This window comes from Pan paniscus, chromosome 20 (assembly GCF_029289425.2).
Source record: "Pan paniscus chromosome 20, NHGRI_mPanPan1-v2.0_pri, whole genome shotgun sequence".
Lineage (NCBI taxonomy): Eukaryota > Metazoa > Chordata > Mammalia > Primates > Hominidae > Pan > Pan paniscus.
The window spans coordinates 40323598-40349703 of NC_073269.2; the positions used below are offsets into that span (position 1 = coordinate 40323598).

General features: G+C 49.0%; 1 protein-coding gene across 4 annotated transcripts in view; it reads left to right on the plus strand.

Annotated features, from left to right (window-relative positions):
• GARRE1 (granule associated Rac and RHOG effector 1) overlaps nucleotides 1–18132 on the plus strand; it is a 100896-nt gene extending 82764 nt beyond the window's left edge. For all 4 annotated transcript variants that reach the window (XM_034946481.3, XM_003816187.5, XM_055104369.2 and 1 more), the window contains exons 9-14: nucleotides 2760–2885; nucleotides 4292–5325; nucleotides 10459–10624; nucleotides 11599–11736; nucleotides 14078–14156; nucleotides 15221–18132. In XM_034946481.3, coding sequence (XP_034802372.2) covers nucleotides 2760–2885; nucleotides 4292–5325; nucleotides 10459–10624; nucleotides 11599–11736; nucleotides 14078–14156; nucleotides 15221–15529 — 1852 coding nt within the window. In that variant the 3' untranslated portion in view covers nucleotides 15530–18132. The remainder of the gene's footprint in view (nucleotides 1–2759; nucleotides 2886–4291; nucleotides 5326–10458; nucleotides 10625–11598; nucleotides 11737–14077; nucleotides 14157–15220) is intronic.
• The last annotated feature ends 7974 nt before the right edge of the window (nucleotides 18133–26106 follow it).

Sequence of the window (26106 nt, forward strand, 5' to 3'; positions counted from 1 at the left end):
AACAGAAATGATTGCTTTACTCCACCTGGAGAAAAAGGATATTGCTATCCATCCATGCTTTGTTTCACCAAATATTTACTGAACACTTACTGTGTACCAGACACTGTTCTGGGCTCTGGGAATTTAATTATGAGCAAGACACACAGGGTCCCTGCCCCTCATAAACCAACTTGAGAATAGAGAAGGGGGAGACAGCTGTTAAGTATAAGAGATGAGTTCAGACACAGGCAGGCGTATGATGGAAATGAGAGGAGAGTGCCATTATATGATAGAGAATAAGTGGGATAGAGATTCGGGGGAGACTTTTAGACGAGTCAGTCTGGAAGAGGCTCTGAGGATGTGACATTGGATTTGAGAGGAGCCTGTCATGCAGAGAGCCGATGGGGAACACACTTCAGGCAGAAAGAATGCCAGTGCAGAGGCCTCAGGAGTGACCCAGCATGAAAGGAGATGTGCTAGGTGGTGATGAGGATGGGAAGTTGTAGACATCAAGACTCGCAGGGCCCTTGAAGGAATTGGGTTTTTATCTAAGAACAGGTAGAGGGTTTTAGGCAAGTCTTGGTGATTTGTCAACAGAATGGGTTTAGCCACTTAAGGGCATTTTATTGATCAGCTCAAGGCTGAAGAATAAAATAAAAATGCCAGTTTGTTGATTGTTGATTTTTCAGAAAGATTAATTATCATCACCAGGAGCTGTAGTACTCTTTTCTACATGGCCAACAAATGCTCTCCTAGTGGGCAAACATGTGACAAGCCAAGTCACAACCAGACTTGGCTTGGGAACAAGAGCAAATGTGTCCTGATTATCAGTGATTCCAGATGGAGAGAATGGGGTGCACTGAACCTTGGGCAGGCTCAGCTGCCAAGATTCTCTCTGAGGAATCCAAGGTCTAGCTGGGCACTAGCAGAGCTTGCGTTGTTGTTCACCCTTTCCAGGCTTCTGAGCCTGGCCGGCTCTCATTTCATTCTCTGATACATTTCTTCCCAAGTCAAAGTCATGTTAGGGAGTAGTGCTACCTCCTTGAGTGACTTTGCAAGGGTTGAGTTCACCATTTAGCTTCCAGAGTGCCCAGGATCAGCAGACATCATCTTCCTAGTAGACCTGTGCTGCTCAGACTGTTTTACCTCTCAGAAAAGGGCTCTTGGCCAGACCAAGTGGCTCACACCCGTAATCCTAGCACTTTGGGAGGCTGAGACAGGAGGATCACCTGAGCTCAGGAGTTTAGGACCAGCCTGGGCAACATAGTGAGACCTCATCTCTACAAAAAAAATTAAAAAATTAGCCAGGTGCGGTGGCACACGCCTGTAGTCCCAGCTACTTGGGAGGCTGACATGGGAAGATCGCTTGAGCCCAGGAGGTCGAGGATAACAGTGAGCTTTGATCACACCACTGCACTCCAGCCTTGAGGATAGAGTGGGACTTTGTCTCGAAAAAAGGTTGGGGGGCTCTTGGTGTAGGTACCCTGAATGGACAGTGGAGACCCAAATGATGAGAAGCAGTTGGCCATACCAAAATCTCAGGAAAGAGAAATTCGGGCAAAGGCAGCAGCAAGAACAAAGGTCCTGAGGTGTGGACAAACCCATCCAGGGAGGAAGAGAAGGCCTCACAGCTGGGACAAGGTTGAGGGGCTGGGCACAGAGGGCTTTGAGGGCTGTGGTGAGGGTTTAGATTTTATTTCAATCACGATGATATCCCATTGAAGGGTTTTAAGCAGGGGAGTGATGTGCTCTGATTGGCACTACAGGAAGCTCACTCTGGCCCCTATATGAAGGATGGGCTTTGGAGGTACAGGAGTAGAGAAAAAGAGGCCAGGTGAGAGCTTGGTCCTGAGACCCAGGAGTGGTGGTTTCCTGAAGCAGGGGGTTCATAAACAAGGTGGCGAGAAGTGCTTAGATTCTGGATGTGTTTTTATAAGAAGAGCTGTCAGGATTCACTGATGGATTGCATGCAAGATGTGAGGGAACTAGAGAGGATGTGTAAGTTTTGGGGTAAACAGTTGGGTTGTTCACTTATTGGAGAAGTCGGCAGGAATCAGAGTGTCTGAGCTAGCACAGACCGCACAGGTTAAGGGCTCAGCCCCACAAGGCTACTCCCCACTTCAGATGCCATCCACAAGTCCCAGGTTGTCACCCGACTTCTAACCAATCGGCTATAAGTTGGGGGTTCCCAAAACCTCCAGGTTTGATATTTTGCTGTAATGGCTCACAGAACTCAGTAAAACATTGAATTATATTTATGGTTTATTATAAAGGATATTATAGCAGATACAGATTAACAGCCAGGTGAAGAGGTGCATAGCGTGAAGTGTTTGGGATGGGGCTCCAAGCCTCCATGCCCTTGCCAGCTATGCCCTGTGCCAAGCACCTTAGTGTGTTCACCAGCGTGGAAGCTCTCAGAACCCGATGGTCTGATGATTTTTATGGAGGCTTCATCATATAAGCAAGTCATCTTATTAGAACAAAAGACACTATCACCCAGGAAATCTCAAGGGTTTTAGGAGCTCTGTATCAGGAACTGGAGGCAGAGACCAAATATATATTCTGATATCATGAGACCTCAGACCCTTTTGCTTCCTCCTCCTCTTGTGGGGCAGTGAGTTCCAGGGTCAGCCCTGTTGTTCTCTCCATGTTCTTACAGTTACTGAATTTTTGCTGGGCGCCAGAAGTACATAAAAGTTGTAGCCTTTTCTATGAGACCTGCTTGAGACACCTTTGCAGAGAAATGCAGCCAAGACTAATGCAGCCTAATCTGTGCCTAGGTGCCTGAAAGAAGACCCTGCCACCATGTCCCTGCTGCAGAGAAGCCTTGATCCTGAGAAGACCCTGGGTCTGGTGGACGTGCTCTACACAGCTGTGCTGGACCTAAACCGCTGGAGGGCTGGAAGGTTGGTGTCTGTGGTTTGCATTAGATGCATACCGAGGGACAGTGTGACTATGCACAGTTTCATGTGTGCTTGTGTCATTGATAGTATACGGTATTGTAAATAAGGCAATAAGGACTTTTTAGTAACTTTTATTTTCAGAATAATTTAAAACCTGCAGCAAAGTGGCAAGAATAATACAAAGAACTGCTCCATGCCCTGTACCAGATTCCCCTATTTGCTAACTTTTTTGCCTTCCTTTATTTTGTCATTTGAGAGGAAGTCCATTAAGAGGACTTTTAACTCAACTCATATTCTCCTTATGAATTAAGAACAGAGAAATGTTTAGAAAATTTACTTATGTCTTTTAGAATTTTTTTTCTTTTTCAATCAGTTCTCTCAGGTTGAACTTGAGAAATGTGTATACATCTGGTAATGGCCTTAAACATCTAGCCATGGCCCCTCTCCCTTTTCTTTTCTTTTCTGTCTTGGTCTTTGTCTTTGGTCTTGTCATCTTATCTTTGTAGGATCTGGCTCTGTTGCCCAGCCAGGCTGGAGTGTAGTGGTACAATCTCAGCTCACTGCAATATTGCTCTCCATCCATGCTATCCATCCCATCCATCCCCCGGCTCCTGGGCTCAAGTCATCCTCCCACCTCAGCCTTCCGAGTAGCTGGGATTACAGGTGTACACCCAGCTAATTTTTGTATTTTTCATGAAGATGGGGTTTCGCCGTGTTGGCCAGGCTGGTATCAAACTCCTGACCTCAAGTGCCTGCCTCGGCCTCCCAAAGTGCTGGGATTACAGGCGTGAGCCACCATGCCCAACCTCTTCTCCCTTTCTTAACTCATGAGTACACAAAGGCCAGAATAGTGAAGTGACTTTTCTAGGGCCACACAGCCTTCACCTGCCTCAGCTCCTGCCCCATGCCCTTTCGCTCTTTAGGGCTCCATTTTAGTATGGGAAAAATGTGCTCAGGAAACTTTGAAAGTCACAGCCATCTGTTGGGACAACATTGGCACATAGTATCCCTGCATCCCCCCACCACCTCCCTCTGCTTTGTGGAGTTGTCCATTGTCCCTCTGCTGCATTTGCATGGCTGTAGCCCCTGTCCTCCAGGCACAAATCTAGCTTCTGCAAGTTGCATCCCCACATCTAGCCATGCTTTCCCCTCCCGTGCCACCATTAGAGGATTTCACTGAATCACACTCCTCAGGCCAGAATCCTAGCAGAACTTCCAGTCCTGCGTTAGACACTGTAGATTTCATACTCTCCAAACCCCTGGGTGTTCATTTATATATAAAATAAGTGAACCCGATACCAACCTGAGAGGTTTTTCTTGCTCTCAACGCCATTCTTAAATACAAAGAGGTCCATTTTATTATTTTATATATGTCTTTTTTTTTTTAAAACAAATTTCTGTTTAAATAGGGAGCAAGCTTTACCCTGCATACAGATCCAGCTGCAAAGGGAGATCTGTGATTTTGGCAACCAGGCTGACCTGCCTTCTGGAAATGGAAACAAATCTTCAGGTGGCCTGCAGAAGACATTCTCCAAACTGACATCCCGGTTCACCAAGAAAGCTTCATGTACCAGCTCCAGCAGCAGCACAAATTATTCCATCCAAAATACCCCTTCCAAAAACATCTTCATAGCTGGATGTTCCGAAGAGAAGGCCAAAATGCCTGGCAATATTGATACAAGGTTACAAAGCATTTTGAACATTGGTAATTTCCCCAGGACTACAGACCCTTCACAGTCAGCTCAGAATTCCAGTAATACAGTGGCCAATGGCTTTCTCATGGAGAGGCGTGAGAACTTCCTGCATGGAGATGATGGCAAGGATGAGAAGGGTATGAACTTACCAACTGATCAGGAAATGCAAGAGGTGATAGATTTTCTCTCGGGCTTTAACATGGGCCAGTCACATCAGGGCTCTCCGTTGGTGACAAGGCGTAATTCTGCTGCCACAGCCATGGTGACTGAGCAGAAGGCAGGAGCCATGCAACCACAGCAGCCGTCACTGCCTGTGCCCCCTCCACCACGGGCACCCCAGGCTGGGGCACACACACCTCTGACACCCCAGCCAGGACTGGCACCTCAGCAGCAGTCCCCAAAGCAGCAACAACCTCAAGTCCAATACTACCAACACCTACTCCAGCCCATTGGACCGCAGCAGCCTCCGCCCCAGCCTCGGGCACCTGGGAAATGGGTACATGGCTCATCCCAGCAGCCACCGCAGGCTGTTGGAGCAGGTCTGTCTCCTCTTGGTCAGTGGCCTGGCATATCTGATCTCAGTTCTGACTTGTACAGCTTGGGTCTGGTGAGCAGCTATATGGATAACGTGATGTCAGAAGTTCTGGGACAGAAGCCGCAGGGACCTAGAAATAACACCTGGCCCAACCGTGACCAAAGTGATGGGGTCTTTGGAATGCTGGGAGAGATTCTGCCTTTTGATCCTGCAGGTATGTGAGGCCTCCCATCCCTCACCCAGTGTCAACAGCAAATGCAACTGCTGAGGTCTTCCCAGGGCCTGTCTGCTGCAGCCTTACTTGTGAAGGTGAAATCATTTAATCCCCCTTTACGACCCTTTCTCACTGTGGAGGCAAGTATGGGGCAGATCTACCAAGATGGGAAACAGTGGTGAGAAAGGGGCTGAGAACATGAGTGGACTATTTTTCTTACTTTATAGAGAACAGAACTGAGGCTAAGAGAGGTTACTTGAATAGCTCAAAGTCCCATAGTTCAAGTAGACTCCAGTCTAGGCCTGCCTACTCCCAGCAGCCAAGGTCAGCAGCCCTTTGTGGGGTGCTTTTTTCCTGATTATTTAACCTGTTCTTTGCGATGCTTTTTTTTTTGCCTAAACTCTAGGACTTATGACAGGTGACAGACACCCTCCTGCCTTCATAGAATACAGCTTCTCCTGGGCTAGACAATGAAAATACCACCAGAGTCATCTTAAAAAATTAGAGAAGGAATTTACAAACAAGAACAAACTAGGAGGAGGAATTAAGGGGGAAAAGCCAAAAATAAGTAAATTAAAAAGAAAAATAGAGTAGAAATTGCAAATAACTCTAAAGGATCTTTGGAAGACCACTAAAATGTATAAGCCAATTTATTCTAAGCTTGATTAAGAGAGAACAAAGAGAAACAAAATTAGGAAATAGAAAGGATACATTAAAAGCGCTTTAGTGGCTCATGCCTGTAATCCCAGCACTTTGAGAGGCTAAGGCTGGAGGATCACTTGAGGCCAGGAGTTCGAGACCAGCCTGGTCAACATCACAAAATCCTCATCTCTACTAAAAATTAAACAAAAAATTAGCTGGGTGTGGTGGTGCTTAGGAAGCTGAGGCGGTAGGATCCCTTGACCCCAGGATTTTGAGGCTGCAGTGAGCTATGATCATGCCACTACACCCCAGCCTGGATGACAGAGAGAAACCCTGTCTCAAAAAAAAGCCACTTTAAGACAATACCATCTAAGACTTAATAGCAATACATTTGGAAACTCAGCAGAAAATGGATTCTTTCCTAGCAAAATAGGCATTACAAAATTATACCAAGAAGTGGAAAACCTGGCCAGGCATGATGTCTCATGCCTGTAATTTCCAGCACTTTGGAAGGCTGAGGTAGGCAGATTGCATGAGGCCAGGAGTTCAAGACCAGTTTGGCCAACATAGTGAAACCCCCATCTCTACAAAAAATAAAAAATTAGCTGGGTGTGGTGGCACATGCCTGTAGTCCCAGCTCCTTGGGAGGCTGAGGTGGGAAGATTGCTTGAGCTCAGGAGGTTGAGGCTGCAGTGAGCCATGATCACACCACAGCAGCCCAGCCTGGGCAACAAAGTAAGACTCTGTCTCTAAAAAATAAGTAAATACATAAAAAATAAAAAAGACTATCTACTAAAAGCTAATAGCAAATAGTGCCTTATATAATGAAACAAAAATCATTTCAGTTAATATCAGGAATCAGACAAGGGCAACTGTTATCACCTGTAGCATGTAACTTTGTCTTGGACTTCACAGCAAATGCAGCAAGACAAAAAGCAATAAAATAAGTGGTCTAAGCTTTGGAAAATGATAAATTAAGCAGCACATCTTTTTGCTGATAATAGAATTGAACCCCCCCCCCAAAAAAACCATCTAAAATTAGTAAGAGAATTTGGTAACATAGGTACATGCAAACTTTTTTCTCTAATTTAGCAAAAGGCATACACAGAAGTAGAAAATGTATTTCATTCACAGGGGAGTACTGTGAAATGTTACAAATAAGTATAGCAAATACTTGTACCAGTAAATCACCACCAGAAGAGGACATTCCTTGCTGAAACACCCAGCATTTGTTACAGGAGGGAAGTTAATGCTGGGGTTAACACTCCTTTCTTTTTTTTTTGAGACAGAGTCTCACGTTGTTGCCCAGGCTGGAGCGCAGTGGCGCGATCCCCACTCACTGCAACCTCTGCCTCCTGGGCTCAAATGATTCTCCTGCCTCAGCTTCCGGAGTAGCTGCGACTACAGGTGCCTGTCACCACACCCAGCTAATTTTTTTGTTTTTTGTTTTTTAGACGGAGTCTCGCTCTACCGCCCCCAGGCTGGAGTGCAGTGGCGCGATCTCGGCTCACTGCAAGCTCCGCCTCCCGAGTTCACGCCATTCTCCTGCCTCAGCCTCCCGAGTAGCTAGGACTACAGGCGCCCGCCACCATGCCCAACTAACTTTTTGTATTTTTCATAGAGACGGGGTTTCACCATGTTGGCCAGGATGGTCTCTATCTCCTGACCTTGTGATCCGCCCACCTCGGCCTCCCAAAGTGCTGGGATTACAGGCATGAGCCACCGCGCCCGTAGAGATGGGGTTTTGCCATGTTGGCCAGGCTGGTCTTGACCTCCTGACCTCAGGTGATCCACCCACCTCAGCCTCCTAAAGTGCTGGGATTACAGGCATGAGCCACTGCGCCTGACCATTGCTCATGTCTTCTGAAAATTCTTCATGCCGCTGCTCTTGCTGTTTTGTGCTTGCTCCCCTTGGGTGGATGGATGTAGGAAACCCTTGTGCCTGCAACCCTGGGCCACAAGAAGGGTAAACACCTCCACCCTGCTAAGAAACAGCAAGCCCACTGGCTGCCACCCACTGGTGTGGGCACAGTGCGTTTTCTCAGTTGATCATAGATGGTGTGTACATTTTTTGACTGTCATATAACTAAATCCAGAGAATAAACAGTATTTGTCAGAATTGTGTCATATTTGAGGCCGGGTGCAGTGGCTCACGCCTGTAGTCTCAGCACTTTGAGAGGCTGAGGCCAGCGGATTGCTTGAGGCCAGGAGTTCAAGACCAGCCTGGCCAACATGGCGAAACCCCGTGTCTACCAAAAATACAAAAAAATTAGCCAGGTGTGGTGGCACACACCTGTAGTCCCAACCACTTGGGAGGCTGAGGCACGAGAATTACTTGAATCCAGGAGGCAGAGGTTGCAGTGAGCTGAGATCACACCACTGCACTCCAGCTTGGATAACAGAGTGAGACTTTGTCTTAAAAAAATTTATTTTTAATAAATGAATAAGAATGTTACCATATTTGACCTCTGAGTCCTGGATACCTCTTCTGTCTGTAGACTACAAATCCTACTCTTTCCCATCTGGGTGTTCCTTTCTGCACCTGAAGTCCATGGTGTAGTTTTCTACAGACCTTGCCCCGAGGGCATAAGATCTGCATATCCCTTGATGCAGATTAAGGAGGGGCACCCCTCTGGACAGAATCAGAGGGCGCCATCTAGTGCCCCCGTCTAGATAGGCAAAATCAGTGCGGGATGGGGATCGGGAGACAGGCCAGCATGACTGAAATCATCTTGTGACAGTGCCCTAAGGATAAGTTGATAATGGGATTGTGCCCTAGTATCTTCCCTAATTTTAAGCTAAAAAATGCATTGCTGAGTCACATTTGATTTATGATGCATGGATGCTTTCCTGCCATATGTTTTTTTTGACACTTTCTGTAAACGCCATCTGTGCTTTTCTCCCATTTGTACTGCCCTGCATATCCCCGTTCAGCATTGCCAGTGTTTCCAGCCACCTCTTAAAGCATTCTGAAGTTTCATTTTATTCTTTGCCACACTTAAGATGTTCAGATGGAATGAGCAAATCTCCTGTCCAATAGCCAGGAAAATACTAGATCAAACTTTAGCTCAAGTGGGATCAGCATATAACCTCTATCTGGCTGACCCCAATGCTTTGATGCTTTGTTAACGTTCAGGTTATCAGTTGGCCAAAGTCATCATCTGATTTTCTAAGTTGTTAGCTAATGACTCTAGGCTAGATACAGAGCACCAAGACACTGGACTTTTTTTGAGTTGGAGTTTTGCTCTTGTCATCCAGGCCGGAGTGCAATAGCGCGATCTCGGCTCCCTGCAACCTCCGCCTTCCAGGTTCAAGTGATTCTCCTGTCTCAGCCTCCTGAGTAGCTGGGATTACAGGTGCCTGCCACTACGTCCAGCTAATTTTTGGTATTTTTAGTAGAGACGGGGTTTCACCATGTTGGCCAGACTGGTCTCGAACTCCTGACCTCAGGTAATCCACCCGCCTTGGCCTCCTAAAGTGCTGGGATTACAGGTGTGAGCCACCAAGCCCAGCCCAGTTTTGTTTTGTTTTGTTTTGTTTTTAAAGACAGGGTCTAGCTCTGTCTCTCAGGCTGGAGTGCAGTGGCGCAATCTTGGCTCACTGCAACCTCCACCTCCTGGGCCCAAGTGATCCCCCCACCTCAGCCTCCCAAGTAGCTGTGACTACAGGTGCACACCACCACACCCAACTAATTTTTAATTTTTTTTTTTTTTTTTTTTTTTTTTGAGACAGAGCCTCACTCTTTCTCCCAGGCTGGAGTGCAGTGGCACGATCTCAGCTCACTGCGATCTCTGCCGCCTGGGTTCAAGTGATTGTCCTGCCTCAGCCTCCCGAGTAGCTGGGATTACAGGCGCCTGCCACCGCACCCAGCTAATTTTTGTATTTTTAGTAGTGATAGGGTTTCACCATCTTGGTCAGACTGGTCTTGAACTCTTGACCTCGTGATCCACCCACCTCAGCCTCCTAAAGTGCTGGGATTACAGGCGTGAGCCACCGCACCTGGCCCACACCCAGCTAATTTTTGTAGAGATGAGGTTTTGCCGTGTTGGCCAGGCTAGTCTCGAACTTCTGGGCTCAAGCGATCTGCCCACCTCAGGCTCCCAAAATGCTAGGATTACAGGAGTGAGCCATTGTGCCTGGCTGATGCTAGAAATTTTTTAAGTAATTAGTATTTGTCTTTAAAATCTAGTCATGGGTAAATCAAACCATTTTTCTCTCTTTTTGTTTCTTTCACACTTAGCCTGCCTCTGTCCTAGGCATAGCCCTTCATGACAGCCCCGGCACACAACAGCCTCAGCCCTAGGTGCGGCAAGTCCCATCTCCCCACAGCAGGGTGCTGGGCACAGCCTACAGCCCACGCTGTGGGGCACAAGCCTGGCAGCTCCTCACTGCCTTTCATTGCATGTGTGACCAGCATGTTAGCAAAGTGTAGGGAAGGACCAAGAGGCCAGTTTGTCCCCAAACCCGGTTTATTCCTTTGTCCCAATGCAGTGGGCTCAGACCCAGAGTTTGCACGCTATGTGGCAGGAGTGAGCCAGGCAATGCAACAGAAGCGGCAGGCCCAGCACGGTCGCCGGCCAGGCAACCCCCGGGGCAACTGGCCGCCTATGGATGACGCCCATCGGACCTGGCCCTTCCCCGAGTTCTTCACAGAAGGGTGAGTGCTGGGTACTTCAGGGGATCTGAGTTTGAGACTCAGGTGTCCCCCGAGGGGCCTGTGAGAAGAGAGGCCCCTTGCCTGTGTGCATTCTTTTCAGGCAGTTCAATTCCAAGCCCCCATGTGAGAGAGTGACATGGGATTAAATCTTTAGGGGTCAGAGTCATGTGGCTGACTGTTAGATGCCAAGTAGTGTGATGTATCCCTGTGAACACGCCATTGGTATACATTCATGATTTTCAAAACAGACTCTTCAGCCCTGGACAAGGCTCTTACATGATGGTGCTGGTGAGGTGAAGGCATGTTTCACACGGCCTTTATACTGAACTGAGTGTGGCTGCGGAGCCCGCGTGATTTATGGAACGCTGTCATTATAGCCTATGAAAAGCAAAAGTGTACAATTGAGATTCTAGTATATTGAGAGAATTGCAAATTTTTATTGTAAAGACAACTGGGGATTTTTTTATATCCCATATTGCTACATGGTTAATAAATCTGGATGACTAAAGACCGGCTCAACTTTTTGTTTTTTCTTATTTAAAAAATTTTTTTTTTACTTAAAATTTTTTTTTTCTTTCAACTTTTAAGTTCAGGGGTACATGTGCAGGATGTGCAGGTTTGTTGCAAAGGTTAATGTGTGCCATGGTGGTTTGCTGCAAAGATCATCCCGTCACCTAGGTATTAAGCCCAGCATCCATTAGCTATTCTTCCCCATGCTCTCCCTCCCTTGTTTTTTCTAAAACAAATTTCATATACAAACCATAGGCTTCTTAGAGGAATAAAGGGAATTGATGAATATGTATTACTTTTGAAATAAGGCAAAGGAGGAAAACCTCACGTTTTAAGAAGGGAGAGACAAGAGACCACTATTTGGTTATGGGATGAATGCAGGGTAAGGACTGCCCTTTCAGGGTGGGGTGGCGGGTGGTGGGGCTGCAGGAGGCCCTGGCCCAGCTTCTCTCTCTGGCTTTCAGGGATGGCCTGCACGGTGGCTGGTCGGGTGCTCAGGGAGACTCCGCCAGCTCGAGTGATGAGACATCCTCAGCCAACGGGGACAGCTTGTTCTCCATGTTTTCAGGGCCTGACCTCGTTGCTGCTGTCAAGCAGAGAAGGTATGAAGGGATTTCTAAACCAAGGTGGGGAGAGAGGGGCATGTGAATGCAACCCATGGCTCACTCCCTGGGAAAGCCAGGAGCCCAGTCACCTCCAGTCTCCCTGTGTGAGAGGAGGGGCTCTTCCAGCAATGCCTGGCTGAAGCCTCTGAAGAGCACCTGCAGGAGGCGGTTTCCACAAGGAAGAGCCGGCCTCATCTTGTGCGGATCAATTTGGGAGACGGGGTGGCCGGTGCTGGTCTGTGCCTTGCAGGAGGCACCCCTTTCTGTGGGGAGAGCAGGCCTTTGGTTGCGAGTTCTAATCTGGACTCTCCAACAGGCTCTGCAACCCTAGACAAGGGGCTGGCCCTCAATTACCCTCCGTCTCTTTATCAAAGATGGATAAAATGACCTCTAAATGGCATTTCAAAGTTGGGAAAAGTAGTAATTAGCTTTCAAAAGTAGTCACAAAAATTAAAATGGGCTCTGAACTAAGAGGAGAGCTTGGTTAGAAATAAGTAGAGAAACTGCTGTGGATATGAGAAAGCAAGGTCAGGGTGGCAGACTAAGGACCATGGGCAGGAGTGGAGGGCACGCAGGGCTCCCAGGCACTCGAAGCCATGCTGTAGAGCAGGGTGGGAGGCCGGGTTACATGGTCCCTGCTGGACAGGCCAGGCTCTGTCAGATAGGCAGTGGGGAGCGGGTAGGTGAAGACAGAATGGTACTTGCACAGAATAGTAGTGGGGTGGGGGGTGGCATTGACCAATCACGAGCACACATTCAGATGCTTTCTGTCCACACTTGTAGTCCCAGCTACTCGGGAGGCTGAGGTGGGAGGATCACTTGAGCCTGGGAAGTTGAGGCTACAGTGAGCTGTGTTTGTGCCACTGCACTCTAGCCTGGGCAACAGAGTTAGACCCTGTCTCAAAAATCAAACAAAAAATCATGTCAGGTTAGGCTAGGCGCTCTGAAGGAAAATAAAGCAGGGTATGAGGGTAGTAAATGCAGAGAACAGGTGGATGTTCTATTTCCAGCACTTAGTCAATGAGGCTTCTGATGAGCAGAGAGCTGAACAAAGTGCGGCAGCAACTGGTGGGGAATTGGCAGTGGGGTATGGGTGAGGTAGGAAGAGTCAAGGATAACACGCAAGTTTTCTGCCTGAGCTTCTGTGAAGGGTGCAATGAACTGAGGTGCTAAGCCTGCAGGAGGAGCAAGTTTGAACCGGGGGTGGAGTTTGAGACTTTTCTTTCAGACATATGACTGATTCGACTTCTAAGAAGTCACATCTGGCACCATCTCTGCAGAGACTGTTGTCTGCATGCAGGAGTGCTGGCTCTGATCTGGCCACATCCTGCCTTTTTCATTCAACCTTGTAACAGACTTTCATGTGATTAGTAAAACGAGTGGGCTTTAAGTCACATATCCTTAGTGCTTGGAAACAGTATCTCTCTCTTTTTCTTTGAGACGGAGTCTCGCTCTGTTGCCCAGGCTGGAGTGCAGTGGCGTGGTCTTAGCTCACTGCAATCTCCACCTCCCGGGTTCACGCCATTCTCCTGCCTCAGCCTCCCAAGTAGCTGGGACTACAGGCGCCCGCCACCACGCCCAGCTAATTTTTTGTATTTTTAGTAGAGACAGGGTTTCACCATGTTAGCCAGGATGGTCTTGATCTCCTGACCTCGTGATCCGCCTACGTCGGCCTCCCAAAGTGTTGGGATTAAACGCGTGAGCCACCGCGCCCGGCCGGAAACAGTATCTCTTAAATAAATTAACAAAAAGCCGGCCGGACTCGGTGGCTCACACCTGCAATCCCAGTACTTTGGGAGGCTTAGGCGGGCAGATCACCTGAGGTCAGGAGTTCGAGATCAGCCTGGCCAACATGGTGAAACCCCATCTCTACTAAAAATATAAAAATTAGCTGGGCATGGTGGCACGCACCTGTAATCCCAGCTACTGGGGAGGCTGAGGCACAAGAATTGGTTGAACCTGGGATACAGAGTTTGCAATGAGCTGAGATCATGCCACTACACTCCAGCCTGGGAAACAGAGTGAGACTCAGTCTCAAAAAAAAAAAAATAATAATAATAATAAAGCCAAAGAAGGTGGACTCAGCAGCTGAGTAAACCAGTGCCTGTCTTTGCCTGCCACCTCCACCCCCAGCTCCTCCACCTGCACTGGCAGTGCAGGAGCGCCGTCATTCACTGCTGGCTCCCCTTAGCCGCCTTTACGCCATTGACCCAGGCAGGCCTCCTCCCCTCCTAGAACCAGGGCCTGGAGATGCTGGAGCCTAGCACTAGTGTGTACCCTGCAGGTGGGCTGGGCAGGAAGCCAAGCAATCACTGCCCTGAGCTCTTGGTTCTTGCAGGAAACACAGCAGTGGAGAGCAAGACACCAGCACGCTGCCCTCACCGCCTCTCCTCACCACGGTGGAGGACGTGAACCAGGTATTCAGGCAGGCTCTGTGGGCACAGACTTGGGCTAGCTTCCACAGCTGCAGTTTTCAGAGAGCCTCAAAGTAATGAGGGATCTTCTTTGTGGTGATTAATTTTGTGTAAATGATTAGCCACCTCAGCTGACTCAGAGCCACAGGAAGCTCTACGGCTGTGCTGTCCAGTGTGATAGCCATTCACCATGTGGCTATGTAAATTTAAATACAAATAAAAATTCAGGCTGGGTGTGGTGGCTGATGCCTGTAATCCCAGTGCTTTGGGAGGGCAAGGCAGAAGGATGGCTTGAGGCCAGGAGTTCGTGACCAGCCCAGGTAATATAGACACTGTCTCTGCAAAAAAATTAAAAGATTAGCCAGGCATGGTGGCACATGCCTGTAGTCCTAGCTGCCCAGGAGGCTGAGGCAGGAGGATGGCTTGAACCCAGGAATTTGAGATTACAGTAAGCTATGATTGCACCATTGCACTCCAGCCTGGGTGACAGAGCGACACTGCCTCTAAAATACTTTTTAAAAACAATCAGCCGGGCGCAGTGGCGACGCCTGTAATCCCAGCACTTTGGGAGGCCAAGGTGGGTGGATCACGAACGAGGTCAGGAGATCAAGACTATCCTGGCTAACACGGTGAAATCCCATCTCTACTTAAAATACAAAAATTAGCCAGGCATGGTGGCATGCGCTTGTAATCCAAGCTACTCAGAAGGCTGAGGCAGGAGAATCGCTTGAACCCCGGAGGCGGAGGTTGCAGTGAGCTGAGATCGCACCACTGCACTCCAGCCTGGGCGAGAGACAGACTGCATCTCAAAAAAAAAAAAAAAAAAAAAGTTCCTTTCCTCAGTTTGCACTAGTCACATGTGGCGAGTGGCTACCATACGAGACCGTATAGGCACAGAACATGGCTATCATTGCAAGAAGTTCTGTTGGACAGGGGTGTGGGAGTGAGTGGGGCTCTCACCCGGCTTCCTAGGAGGGAATAAGGGCCAGGGATCTGGGGAGGTGGGAAATGATGATACATTGCCCGAAATGCCGAAATGCCACTAAGAACTCTCTTTTGTCTCTCAGGATAACAAAACCAAAACGTGGCCACCCAAAGCACCCTGGCAGCACCCTTCCCCGCTTCCCAGCACGCTGCCCAGCCCCAGCGCACCACTCTATGCAGTCACCAGCCCTGGCAGCCAGTGGAACGACACCATGCAGATGCTGCAGTCCCCAGTGTGGGCTGCAACCAACGACTGCAGTGCCGCTGCCTTCTCCTATGTGCAGACCCCACCACAGCCCCCACCCCCACCAGCACACAAGGCAGCACCTAAGGGCTTCAAGGCCTTCCCTGGGAAGGGTGAGCGCAGGCCAGCCTATCTGCCCCAGTACTGACCCCAGGCCAGCCAGCCTGCCAGCCAGCCTGCCTGCCTGCCCGCCCAGAGCTGTGGGGATGAGTGTCCCCACCCCAGGGCCACCTAGCTGACACCAGCCCCTCAGAGGACCAGTGCGCCCCATCCCAGGGAGGGTTCCTTGGGGACAAGGGTGGTTGGCAGCTCCAAGCCTTTAAACCTGGCTTCTGAAACGATGGCGGCATCAGAGCCCTGGAGAGCCAGCTGGAGACACAGGCGTCTGGCCTTCGGGGGCTTGCTAGGGAACCTGCATGCCTAATAAGCGCCACAGGTGACTCTGATGCAGGCGCCATAGCCACACTTGAAGAAACACAGCTCTTGGGTTTTTAGTCCTGCTGTGTGTTGGGAAGACATCAGGCCTGAAAGCTGAGGGCATAACTGACCATTTTTTGGAAACCCTCTCCTCCCTCCTCCACACCTTGAGTGATGACCACACCAATCACTGTATTTTATAGCTTTTTTTTTCATGTAGGTTTTTAGTTAAAACATCTGCCTAAAATGCATTGAATATTTTAAGATAACAGATATACTGGCTGGAGGTTTGTTTAACACTATCTTTATTTAAGCTTATACAAAATGGGCAAAATATAGAATATTTGTGATTGGAAGCAGTTACCTGGGGTTTCTGGGGGTGGACAGTTCCTCGCCACCCAGCAGCACCCAGGCACTGCGGCCTTTCCCAGCTTTATGGAAGCAGAATGGTGGAACTTGTGCCGGAGGTATACTGCTGAAGGTGCGTGGCGGTGGACCAGCCAGCTGCTGTCCATGTGCAGAGCAAGGCTGCACCTGCTGCCCTTCAATCCTTCCACACATGGCCAGGACACTGCCACAATCCTCGGGGTGTGGTCAAGGGGCACTCAGAGACACCTGCACTAGAAATTGCATTGACATTGTGAGCTGGCTCAGAAGACAAACCAATTAAGATGTAGATAGAAATTAAGGTCTTTTCTTAAAAAAATCCACCTCATTTTCAGTTAACATGTGCCATTAAATAGATAACATCCTGTGGATTTAGGGATATTTTCCAGCCAGAATGGATCCAGAAGAATTGAATGGTGCTTAAATTGAGAAATAATAATAAATATATCTATATAGAATAGACATATCCCACTGTATATTAATTGAGGTTACAGAAAGTTCTTTATATAAAACTTATTTAAATTTTTCATATTTCATCTTTGAAAAAGTCTGAGAAAAATCCATAATATTTTCTGGTATGAAAGTTTGACAGTATTAATATTTTTTTTATATTTTCTTAAATCATTAAACCATTTTAATATATGTTAACTACTAATAAATGGTTTATTCTTTCTAACTCCATATAAGCTTTTCCAGCAAAGATTGTAATAACACATTAGGTTCTCGTTTTTCTACAGATATAAGTAAATTTATATATAAAAATACCAAAAAGAGGCCGGGCATGGTGGCTCACGCCTGTAATCCCAGCACTTTGGGAGACCGAGGTGGGTGAATCACACAGTCAGGAGTTCGAGACCAGCCTGGCCAATATGGTGAAACCCCATCTCTACTAAAAATACAAAAATTAGCCGGGTGTGGTGGCGTGCGCCTGTAGTCCCAGCTACTCGGGAGGCTGAGGCAGAAGAATCGCTTGAACCCAGGAGGCAGAGGTTACAGTGAGCTGAGATTGTGCCACTGCACTCCAGCCTGGGTGACAGAGTGAGATTCTGTCTCAAAAAGAAAAAAAAAAAAAGAATATATATATATGTATGTATGTATGTATGTAAACACACACACTAATTTGAGAGGACCCGTAGGGTGTCTGAGCCCAGCCACCTGAGTTTTTAGTACTGTGTTGTCAGGCTCTTCCCAGGCCTCAGGTGTTGTCTTTTGTGCTGTGTGGGGATGCATTGCTGCCTGTATTTATGATCTTTTGCCGTGGTTCTGAGCATTCACCTCACCATGTTTACAAAGAACTGTTTTGTATATAGACATTTTCAGGCACGTGCTTTGCACCAACCCTGCGTGGCTCGTCTGTGTTAGCTGTCACGGTGTGCACACTAATCTCTGTTAAAGTTGTCTATGGCTGTTCTACTTGTAAGATAGTTTTCTATTTCCTTCAGTAATGTGTCCACAGTACCCTGTATTTCGAGTTCTATTATACTGAAGTACTCTTGTTTTAATAGTGCCTCTCCAAAGGCCTCACCTTGGACAGAGGTCAATCCTTGATGCTCCAGCACAGGTGACGTCACTAATTGTCACTTTCCAGTTTGTTTTTCTCTATTAAGGAAGACATTTTCTAATTGCATCTCCATGGGCTGTGAGACTGTGTGAAGCCGTTTGTGTGGTCTCCATGTAGGTGCTGTGTTCCCGGCACCGCCTTGCTCTGAACACTGGTAATTCCAGGTGCTGCGCTTGGCAGAGGGGTCTCGCCAAAGCGCATGTGTGTGCATGTGTGAACGTGTGTGTCCTTTGCATGGTTGGGCGTGGGTGCCTTGCTAGGGCATCAGCAGGACATTGTGTGTATAGTTACAATGCTTCCAAACTGGAACTCTACATTTTGTATCTTTTAAAGCTCCTATAAGTAAAATAACTATTGGCTTTATTAAAAATATACATTTAATAATACTTTGTATCCTTGTTTAAAATGAACTGCAGAGGACATTATGTCAAAAAGCCCTGCCTGATTCATTGCTTTGAAAAGCTGCATACTGAGTTCGTTTTTAGGTCAGCCTGTCCTCTGATTCTAGCAAGGGGAAGACCACTTGGGATATTACGGTGAGCTGAAGTGGATGGGCAGGAGGGAGAACAAGCAGCTACGCCTCCCCTATTGGCTTCCCTAAGGCCCAAGCTGGTTTAGGCCCCTGTGCAGGGGGAGCCAGTGCAGTAGTGAAGGAGACGTCCTCTGCAAGGGTGCAAGCTCTCTGAGTTGGGGTCTACCAACACCCATGTTCCACCAAATGTGGATGCTGTGACTTGCCCAGCCAGCTTGTCCAATGACGAGACCCAAGAATGAGGGCTTGTTTTACCCTCTTCCCAAACCAGGGACCCAGTCTATGGCAGAGATACTGTGCCTTACAGGGATAAGAAGGACCTGTCTCTGCCGGCCGCAGTGGCTCACACCTGTAATCCCAGAACTGTAGGTGGCTGAGGCAGGTGGACCACAAGGCCGGAAGATCGAGATCATCCTGGCCAACATGGTGAAACCCCATCTCTACTAAGAATACAAAAATTAGTCGGGCATGGTGGCGTGTGCCTGTAATCCCAGCTACTCAGGAGGCTTAGGCAGAAGAATCGCTTGAACCAGGAAGTCAGAGGTTGCAGTGAGCTGAGATCGCACCACTGCACTCCAGCCTGGCGACAGAATGATGGGGCTGTCTCCAAAAAAAAAAAAAAAAAAAAAAAAAAAAAAAAAAAAAGGGCCAGGCACTGTGGCTCACGCCTATAATCCCACCACTTTGAGAGGCTGAGACAGTAGATCATGAGGTCAGGAGTTCAAGACCAGCCTGCCCAACATGGCGAAACCCCATCTCTACTAAAAATACAAAAAATTAGGTGGTGTGGTCGCAGGTACCTGTAATCCCAGCTACTTGGAAGGCTGAGGCAGGAGAACTGCTTGCACCCGGGAGGCAGAGGTTGCAGTGAGCCAAGACTGCTCCACTGCACTCCAGCCTGGGCAACAGAGTGAGACTCTGTCTCAAAAAAGAAAAAAAAAAAAAAAAAAAACAGGACCTGTCTCACTGGATGATGCCATCCTGTTAAGCAGAAGAAAGATAGTATCATGAGACCCACAAATGGAGGGCAGGTCACAGGAGCATTTCAGCTCATTTTCATTTACAGAAAGACAGCACCTCAGTGGAACCTTTTTTGACGACCTGAAGAAAATGGAGTAATGTGGGCATTAATATATAAGCTGCTGGTGTAGGAACCACTCTTCTTTCTGCCAAGGTGCCCTGAAGTTGAGCATGGGGACCAAGTCCCAGAGCCTTCCAAATGCACCTCAGGACAAAGTTGCTCGGTAACGGCCATGTTGCCTGAGAGTGCTCAAGAATACACTGGAAGTTGATATTAAAAAGCTAGCAGGGGCTGGGTGTGCTGGCTCACGCCTGTAATCCCAGCAATTTGGGAGGCTGACCTGGGAGGATTGCTTGAGGCCAGGAGTTCAAGACCAGCCTGGGCAACATAGTGAGACCCCATCTCTTTAAAAAAAAAGCCCATATTTTATTCCAGAGTGTTCCCATTTAACACAGGCACCCAGTTCTCTTGACTAGTTCTGATTCACAGCAGTGCTGGAGGCCAGAGGGCAGAAGTCCTATAGCTCTGGCTGTGTGCAAATGAGTGGGGAGGGAAGCTGAGCAGATGCTACACCTGAGCTACTACTGCAAGGGCTTCACAGGCCTTGGCCCATCTGAGAAATGGGGGAGGATGCGCAGGCATCTGAGGTACTTGGGAGGCTTGTGACCTTCCTCTCCCACCTGGGGGCTCCTTGGATGGGGGGCTTCCAGTTTGGAGGCTGAGATGCTGCATGCCAACCATGCGGCTGTGAGGGGATGGCCTTTTGTGCACTGTGTGGCCACTGCTGTGACCTGCCTCCTGTTGTGGAGACAGGAAATAAACCTTCCCAATGATCAGCTTCTCTACTGCCCAAAAGCATGTATGTGGACAGCATGACTGGCTACCTCCCAGCGACAGGTACCCAGGAGTCTGAGGCACCTCCAAGGGTAGACTCTGGAAATAACACATGCACCTAGCCTTACAGCACGGGGGTGAGCTCCTGGGCCCAGGCCTGTGTGTGTCAGTGAGGGGACTGGATGTGGCTTGTACTGGAATATTGACTTGGAGATGTGGGCCTAGGTGAGGGAGAAGGATTGTTTCAGGCGTGTCACATTCATTTCAACATTCACGAATGTCATATAAGGGCTAGGCCCTTGCTAGGAGCCAGGACTGCAAAGATACAGTCCCTGCCTTTAAAACTCAGTATTTTAGGGGAGACAACCCATCTTTCCCATCCTTGATAAGAGAACCACCATCCACCAGCAACCCAGTTGCTCAGGCTGAAATCCCAGAAGATATTCTTCGTTCTTTTATTTCCTCATTCAACTAATCAGCAAGTCCTATAAGTGTATTCCCAGGCACACTCAAATTCCACCATGTTCTGGCCAGGCGCGGTGGCTCACGCCTGTAATCCCAGCACTTTGGGAAGCTGAGGCGGGCGGATCACCCGCGGTCAGGAGTTCGAGACTAGCCTGACCAACATGGTGAAAACCCATCTCTACTAAAAAATACAAAAATTAGCTGGGCATGGTGGCAGGTGCCTATAATCCCAGCTATCAGGAAGCTGAGGCAGGAGAATCGCTTGAACCTGGGAGGCAGAAGTTGCAGTGAGTTGAGATCTCACCATTGCACTCCACCCTGGGGGACAGAGCAAGACTCCGTCTCAAAAACAAACAAAAAAATTCCACCATGTTCTTACATCTCCACTGCCATCTACCTGGACTTCACCTGGCTCCTGCCTCTCCCCCCACAGCCTCGGGGTTTCCCATGCACCCTCCCCTACTTCCAAGTAGCCTTGTCGTGTGTCCTCCAACTTGCCTGTTGCTCCCAAGGCTGCTTGGGCCTCTCCATCGGTTTTCTGGGGTCAGAGCCCATCTTCCAGCCTGGCTTCGTTTCTCATGATAGCACTTAGCACTGTTCTGGAATTTTGTGTTTGCATTTGTGTCTCACTGGAATGAAGGCCCCATGAGAGCAAGGAGCGAGTCTTGTTCATGGCCACATGTGCAAGGTGCAGGACAGCTCCTGTGACCACCACAGTGCAACTTGAGACAGATGAAAGGACGAGTTGCTGGGGCCAGAACTTACGAATTCTAATACTGAGCAAAAAGATAGAACTAGAGGCCGGGTGCGGTGGCTCACGCCTGTAATCCCAGCACTTTGGGAGGCCAAGGTGGGAGGATCACTTGAGCCCAGGAGTTCAAGGCTTCAGTGAGCCGAGATCTTGACACTGCACTCCAGCCTGGGTAATATAGCGAGACTGTCTCTAAAAACGAAAAACAAAAACAACCAGACGAAAACATTCTCGCGTTGGGCTAAAAGAATACTATTAAATACATCATCGGAGCTGTTCCAGGACTGGGAGGGGATTAGCACTACGGTGGAGCTGCGGATAGGCCCAAGCAGGCCTCAAATAAATGTAAAGCTTTTTATTCTCGTGGAAACACCTATGTACAATGGGGAAAATGTTTTTAAGCATCTAGCAAAGGATTCACGGGGCTCTGGTAACGAAGCCCCGAAACGACAAGACTGGATTGCGCAGGGTAGGGCCAACACCAGGGACAAACCCCCGGCCTCTTGGGGGCGCGGTGAGTAGGTGGCCTCTCCAAGCACCACTCCCGATGTGCGCATGCGCACAGCCGCCCCTACGCAGCGCGTGCGCACGTGCACTCACCACGTCCATCCCAGACGTGCGGACCCGGGTGTCTGCAAGGTTCAGTCTCCACACCCCAGCGCCCGACTCTGCGCGGGGACATGCGCACAAGCGCGCGTCCTGACCACCCGGACGTGCTGGCCCACACGCACACGCGTGCGCATTACCCCCCCCCCGCCCCATCTGCGCCTGCGCTCAACCCCGCCTACACCAGCTCCGTGGCCTCCCCGGAGGCGATGAGCCAACCCCGGTAGCTCCAGAGGCGTGGTCCCCTCGCCTTCGCCGGTCAACATGACTCAGCATCCTCGGTGGGCTCGCCTCCTCCCCCGGAACAGCTGTCTAAAATCCATGGGCGTGGAAACGCCACGCCACGCCCCGCTCCCGACTTCTTCAGCTCAGGCCCCAGAACTGACCACCCCACCAGTCCCCTGCCCCAGTCCCTCTGCCTTCACTCCCATGACCACCTGTGCTCCAGGGCCTGCCTGACCCCTGTCCAGCGGCCCTGAAGTAAGGTCTGTGACGTCTAAATGCCGATACCTCAGTTTCCCCATCTTTAGAACGGGGCTCTTGTTTGGAACTGTGCCCGCCACAGCCTGCAGTAAGTGCTAGCTTCATCAATACTCAGTGGCAGTCAATTGCTTTTCCAGGGCTGCCTTATGCTTGAAATTAAATCTTTGCTATCCAGAGTTAGGACTGTCCCCGGACTTCCTAACTTGCCTCTGCTGTCAGGTGTACCCTCTGGTCCGCTCCTCTCTCAGGGCCAGATCATCTTGCTGGGGGCACGTGAAGGTGTCCGGCTCTGCAGCATGTTCTCTTGGAATTTCTGGGCTAGGTTTCCTTTCGATTCTCCTTGGTCAGTCCCTGGCCTGGGGACATGACCCCTCCCAGCTTCACTACCCCCCAGGATCCTGGGGATTCTGAGCCCTAAGCTCTGCGATCGGCAGGACTTGGCTCAGCATATGGTAGTGATTGTAGTGATGGTGGTAGACAACAGAATATAAAATGACCTTATGGCCAGGCACAGTGACGCACACCTGTAATCCCAACACTTTGGGAGGCTGAGGCAGGAAGATCTCTTGAAGCCAGGAATTTGAGACCAGCCTGGGCAACACAGTGCGACTCAGTCTCTACAAATAATAATAAGAAGAAAATTAGCCGGGACGGGGTGGTCATGCCTGTAGTTCTAGCTACTCAGGAGACCGAGGTGAGAGAATCGCTTGAGCCCAGAGTTCAAGGCTGCAGTGAGCTATGGTCATGCCACTGCACTCCAGCCTGGGTGACAGAGCGAGACCCTGTTTCAACTAATAAGACATAACTGGGATGATGAGGAGTGGAGAAAGGGATTGCCTGCTCCTCCACTTTCCCTCCACCTTTTTCCTAGGACTGAAGAGGAACTGGCAGGAGCACAGGTCTCAGGAAGGAACCAGGCAGCCTGGGTTGATTCTCTAGTTAAGAGCAGAGTGGCTTGTTTCATATTTCTTTCTTTCTTTTTTTTTGGAGACAGGGTGTCACTCTGTGACCCAGGCCGGAGTGCAGTGGCATGATCTTGGCTCGCTGCAACCTCTGCCACCCGGGTTCAAGTGATTCTCCTGCCTCAGCCTCCCCAGTAGCTGGGATTACAGGTGTCCGCCACCACGCCTGGCTAATTTTTGTAATTTTAGTAGAGACAGGGTTTCACCATGGTGACCAGACTGGTCTCAAACTCCTGGCTTCAAGTGATCCACCTGCCTCGGCCTCCCAAAGTGTTGGGATTACAGGTGTGAGCCACTGCACCCGGCCTTGTTTCACATTTCTTTCTTTCCTTTTTTTTTGAGACAGAGTCTCGCTCTGTCACCCAGGCTGGAGTGCAGTGGCATGATTCAGCTCACTGTAAGCTCTGCCTCCTGGGTTCACGCCATTCTCCTGCCTCAGCCTCCCGAGTAGCTGGGATTACAGGTGCCCGCCACCACGTCCAGCTAATTTTTTTGTATTTTTAGTAGAGACAGGGGTTTCACCATGTTGCTCAGGCTGGTCTCGAACTCCTGAACTCGTGATGCACCCGCCTCAGCCTCCAAAAGTGCTGGGATTACAGGCGTGAGCCACTGTGCCCGGCCTCGTTTCACATTTCTTAACCTCTCTGTTAAATGGGGAGGACAACAGGGTATCCTTCATAGGACTGCCATGAGGGATACATGGAAAGGATTTAGCATGGAGCTGTGCACGTAGTAAACCTGGCTGGAGTAGTGGCCGTGTTGGTAGTATTGTAGTATGATGATGAATGGCTTTGGATTAGTACTTTCTAATCCAAAATGGCTTTGGATTAGACCTTTCTTCGTACTTTTCTGTGCTTTCTCCCTGTAGCCACTGTGACTTATGGCCCACCAGATAGGAACCTAGTTTCCTGCTAACATAGAAAATCCAGGCTGGACGCGGTGGCGCATGCCTGTAATCCCAGCACTTTGGGAAGCCGAGGTGGGTGGATTACCTTAGGTCAGGAGTTCGAGACTACCCTGGCCAACATGGTGAAACCCCATCTCTACTAAAAATACAAAAATTAGGCCGGGTGCAGTGGCTCACGCCTGTAATCTCAGCACTTTGGGAGGCTGAGGCAGACGGATCACGAGGTCAGGAGATCGAGACCATCCTGGTCAACACAGTGAAACCCCATCTCTACTAAAAATACAAAAATTAGCTGGACGTAGTGGTGCATGCCTGTAATCTCAGCTACTCGGGAGGCTGAAGCAGGAGAATTGCTTGAACCAGGGAGTCGGAGGTTGCAGTGAGCCGAGATGGTGCCACTGCACTCTGGCCTGGTGATAGAGGGAGACTCCATCTCAAAAAAAAAAAAAAAAAAAAAATTAGCCTGGTGAGGTGGCGGGTGCCTGTACAGCTACTAGGGAGGCTGAGGCAAGAGAATTGCTTGAACCTGGGAGGTGGAGGTTGCAGGGAAGCAGAGGTGGCAGTGAGCCAACATCGTGCCATTGCACTCTAGCCTGGGCAACAAGAGTGAAACTTCATCTCAAAAAAAAAAAAGAAGAAAAAAAGAAAATCCATGTAACTGGAGTTTCAAAGTAAATGTGGAATCTGGAATAGTTGAAGCTTCTGGGAATCACAGAGGCCAAGTTGCAGAGGTGTACATTATGGAAGGTTAAAAGGCAGGGGAAACCTTTGAAATGGCAATCATCAGAGGCCTCACCTCCTGCCTCTTTCGCAATACCCAAAGCTGTTTCTAGGGTTCCTAGTGGTCAGGAGAGGACACTGGACAAGACTGTGGCAGTGGAAAGGTGAACACCCGTAACAGCTTTGGAAAGACTTGGAGTTGTGAATGACAACTGAACTCCAAACAGACACTAAAGGGAATCGTTGGTTTACATTCTGGCTGCAGGTAGAGGTGGCCTGGCCCCAGGAACCTGGGCACTGTGAGGTTCACTCTGACATCTCTCTGGGGATCATTCTCTTCGTTATTTTCCTCAAGACCAGGGACTAGAGCTCAGGTCTGTCCTTTCTGACAGGCAGCTTAACACCATAAAAAGCAGAGACTTTCTGCTGCTGGCTGCAGGGCCCTGGAAAAGGACCCTGTTAAGCTGGCGTAAGTTATGTGCTCATCTCTGATGGATTCAGGCAGGGGTAGAAACACGGGTCGGAGAGGATGATTTTAGACAAAGAACAACAGCCGTCCATCTGGTCACCAAAATAACCTACTAGAAAAAGGCAGTCTCAGTTTGCAGGTGCAGTGCTTCATGCCTGTAATCCCAGCACTTTGGGAAGCCAAGGCAGGCAGATCACTTGCACCCAAGGATTCGAGACCAGCCTGGGCAACATGATGAAACCTTGTCTGTTCAAAAAATAACAAAGCTTGTCTCTACAAGAAAAAAATTAGCTGGGCATGGTGGTGCGCACCTGTAGTCCTGGCTACTCAGAAGGCTGAGTTGAAAAGATCGCTTGAGCCTGGGAGGCAGAGGCTGTAGTGAGACAAGATCATGTCACTGCACTCCAACCTGGGTGTGACAGAGTGAGACCCTGTCTCAAAAAAAAAAAAAGAAGGAGTCGTCAGAGGGAGTCAGTGGTTACTGTTGGGCTAGAGTCATCTGAGGAATCACAGGGTAAGTGATAATGGGGCAGTGGCTACTGAGACTCGCCTTCCCATTGGTTGAGGTTTTGTTCTGAAACACAGGATTTGGGGTGGGAATTCTCTTCTG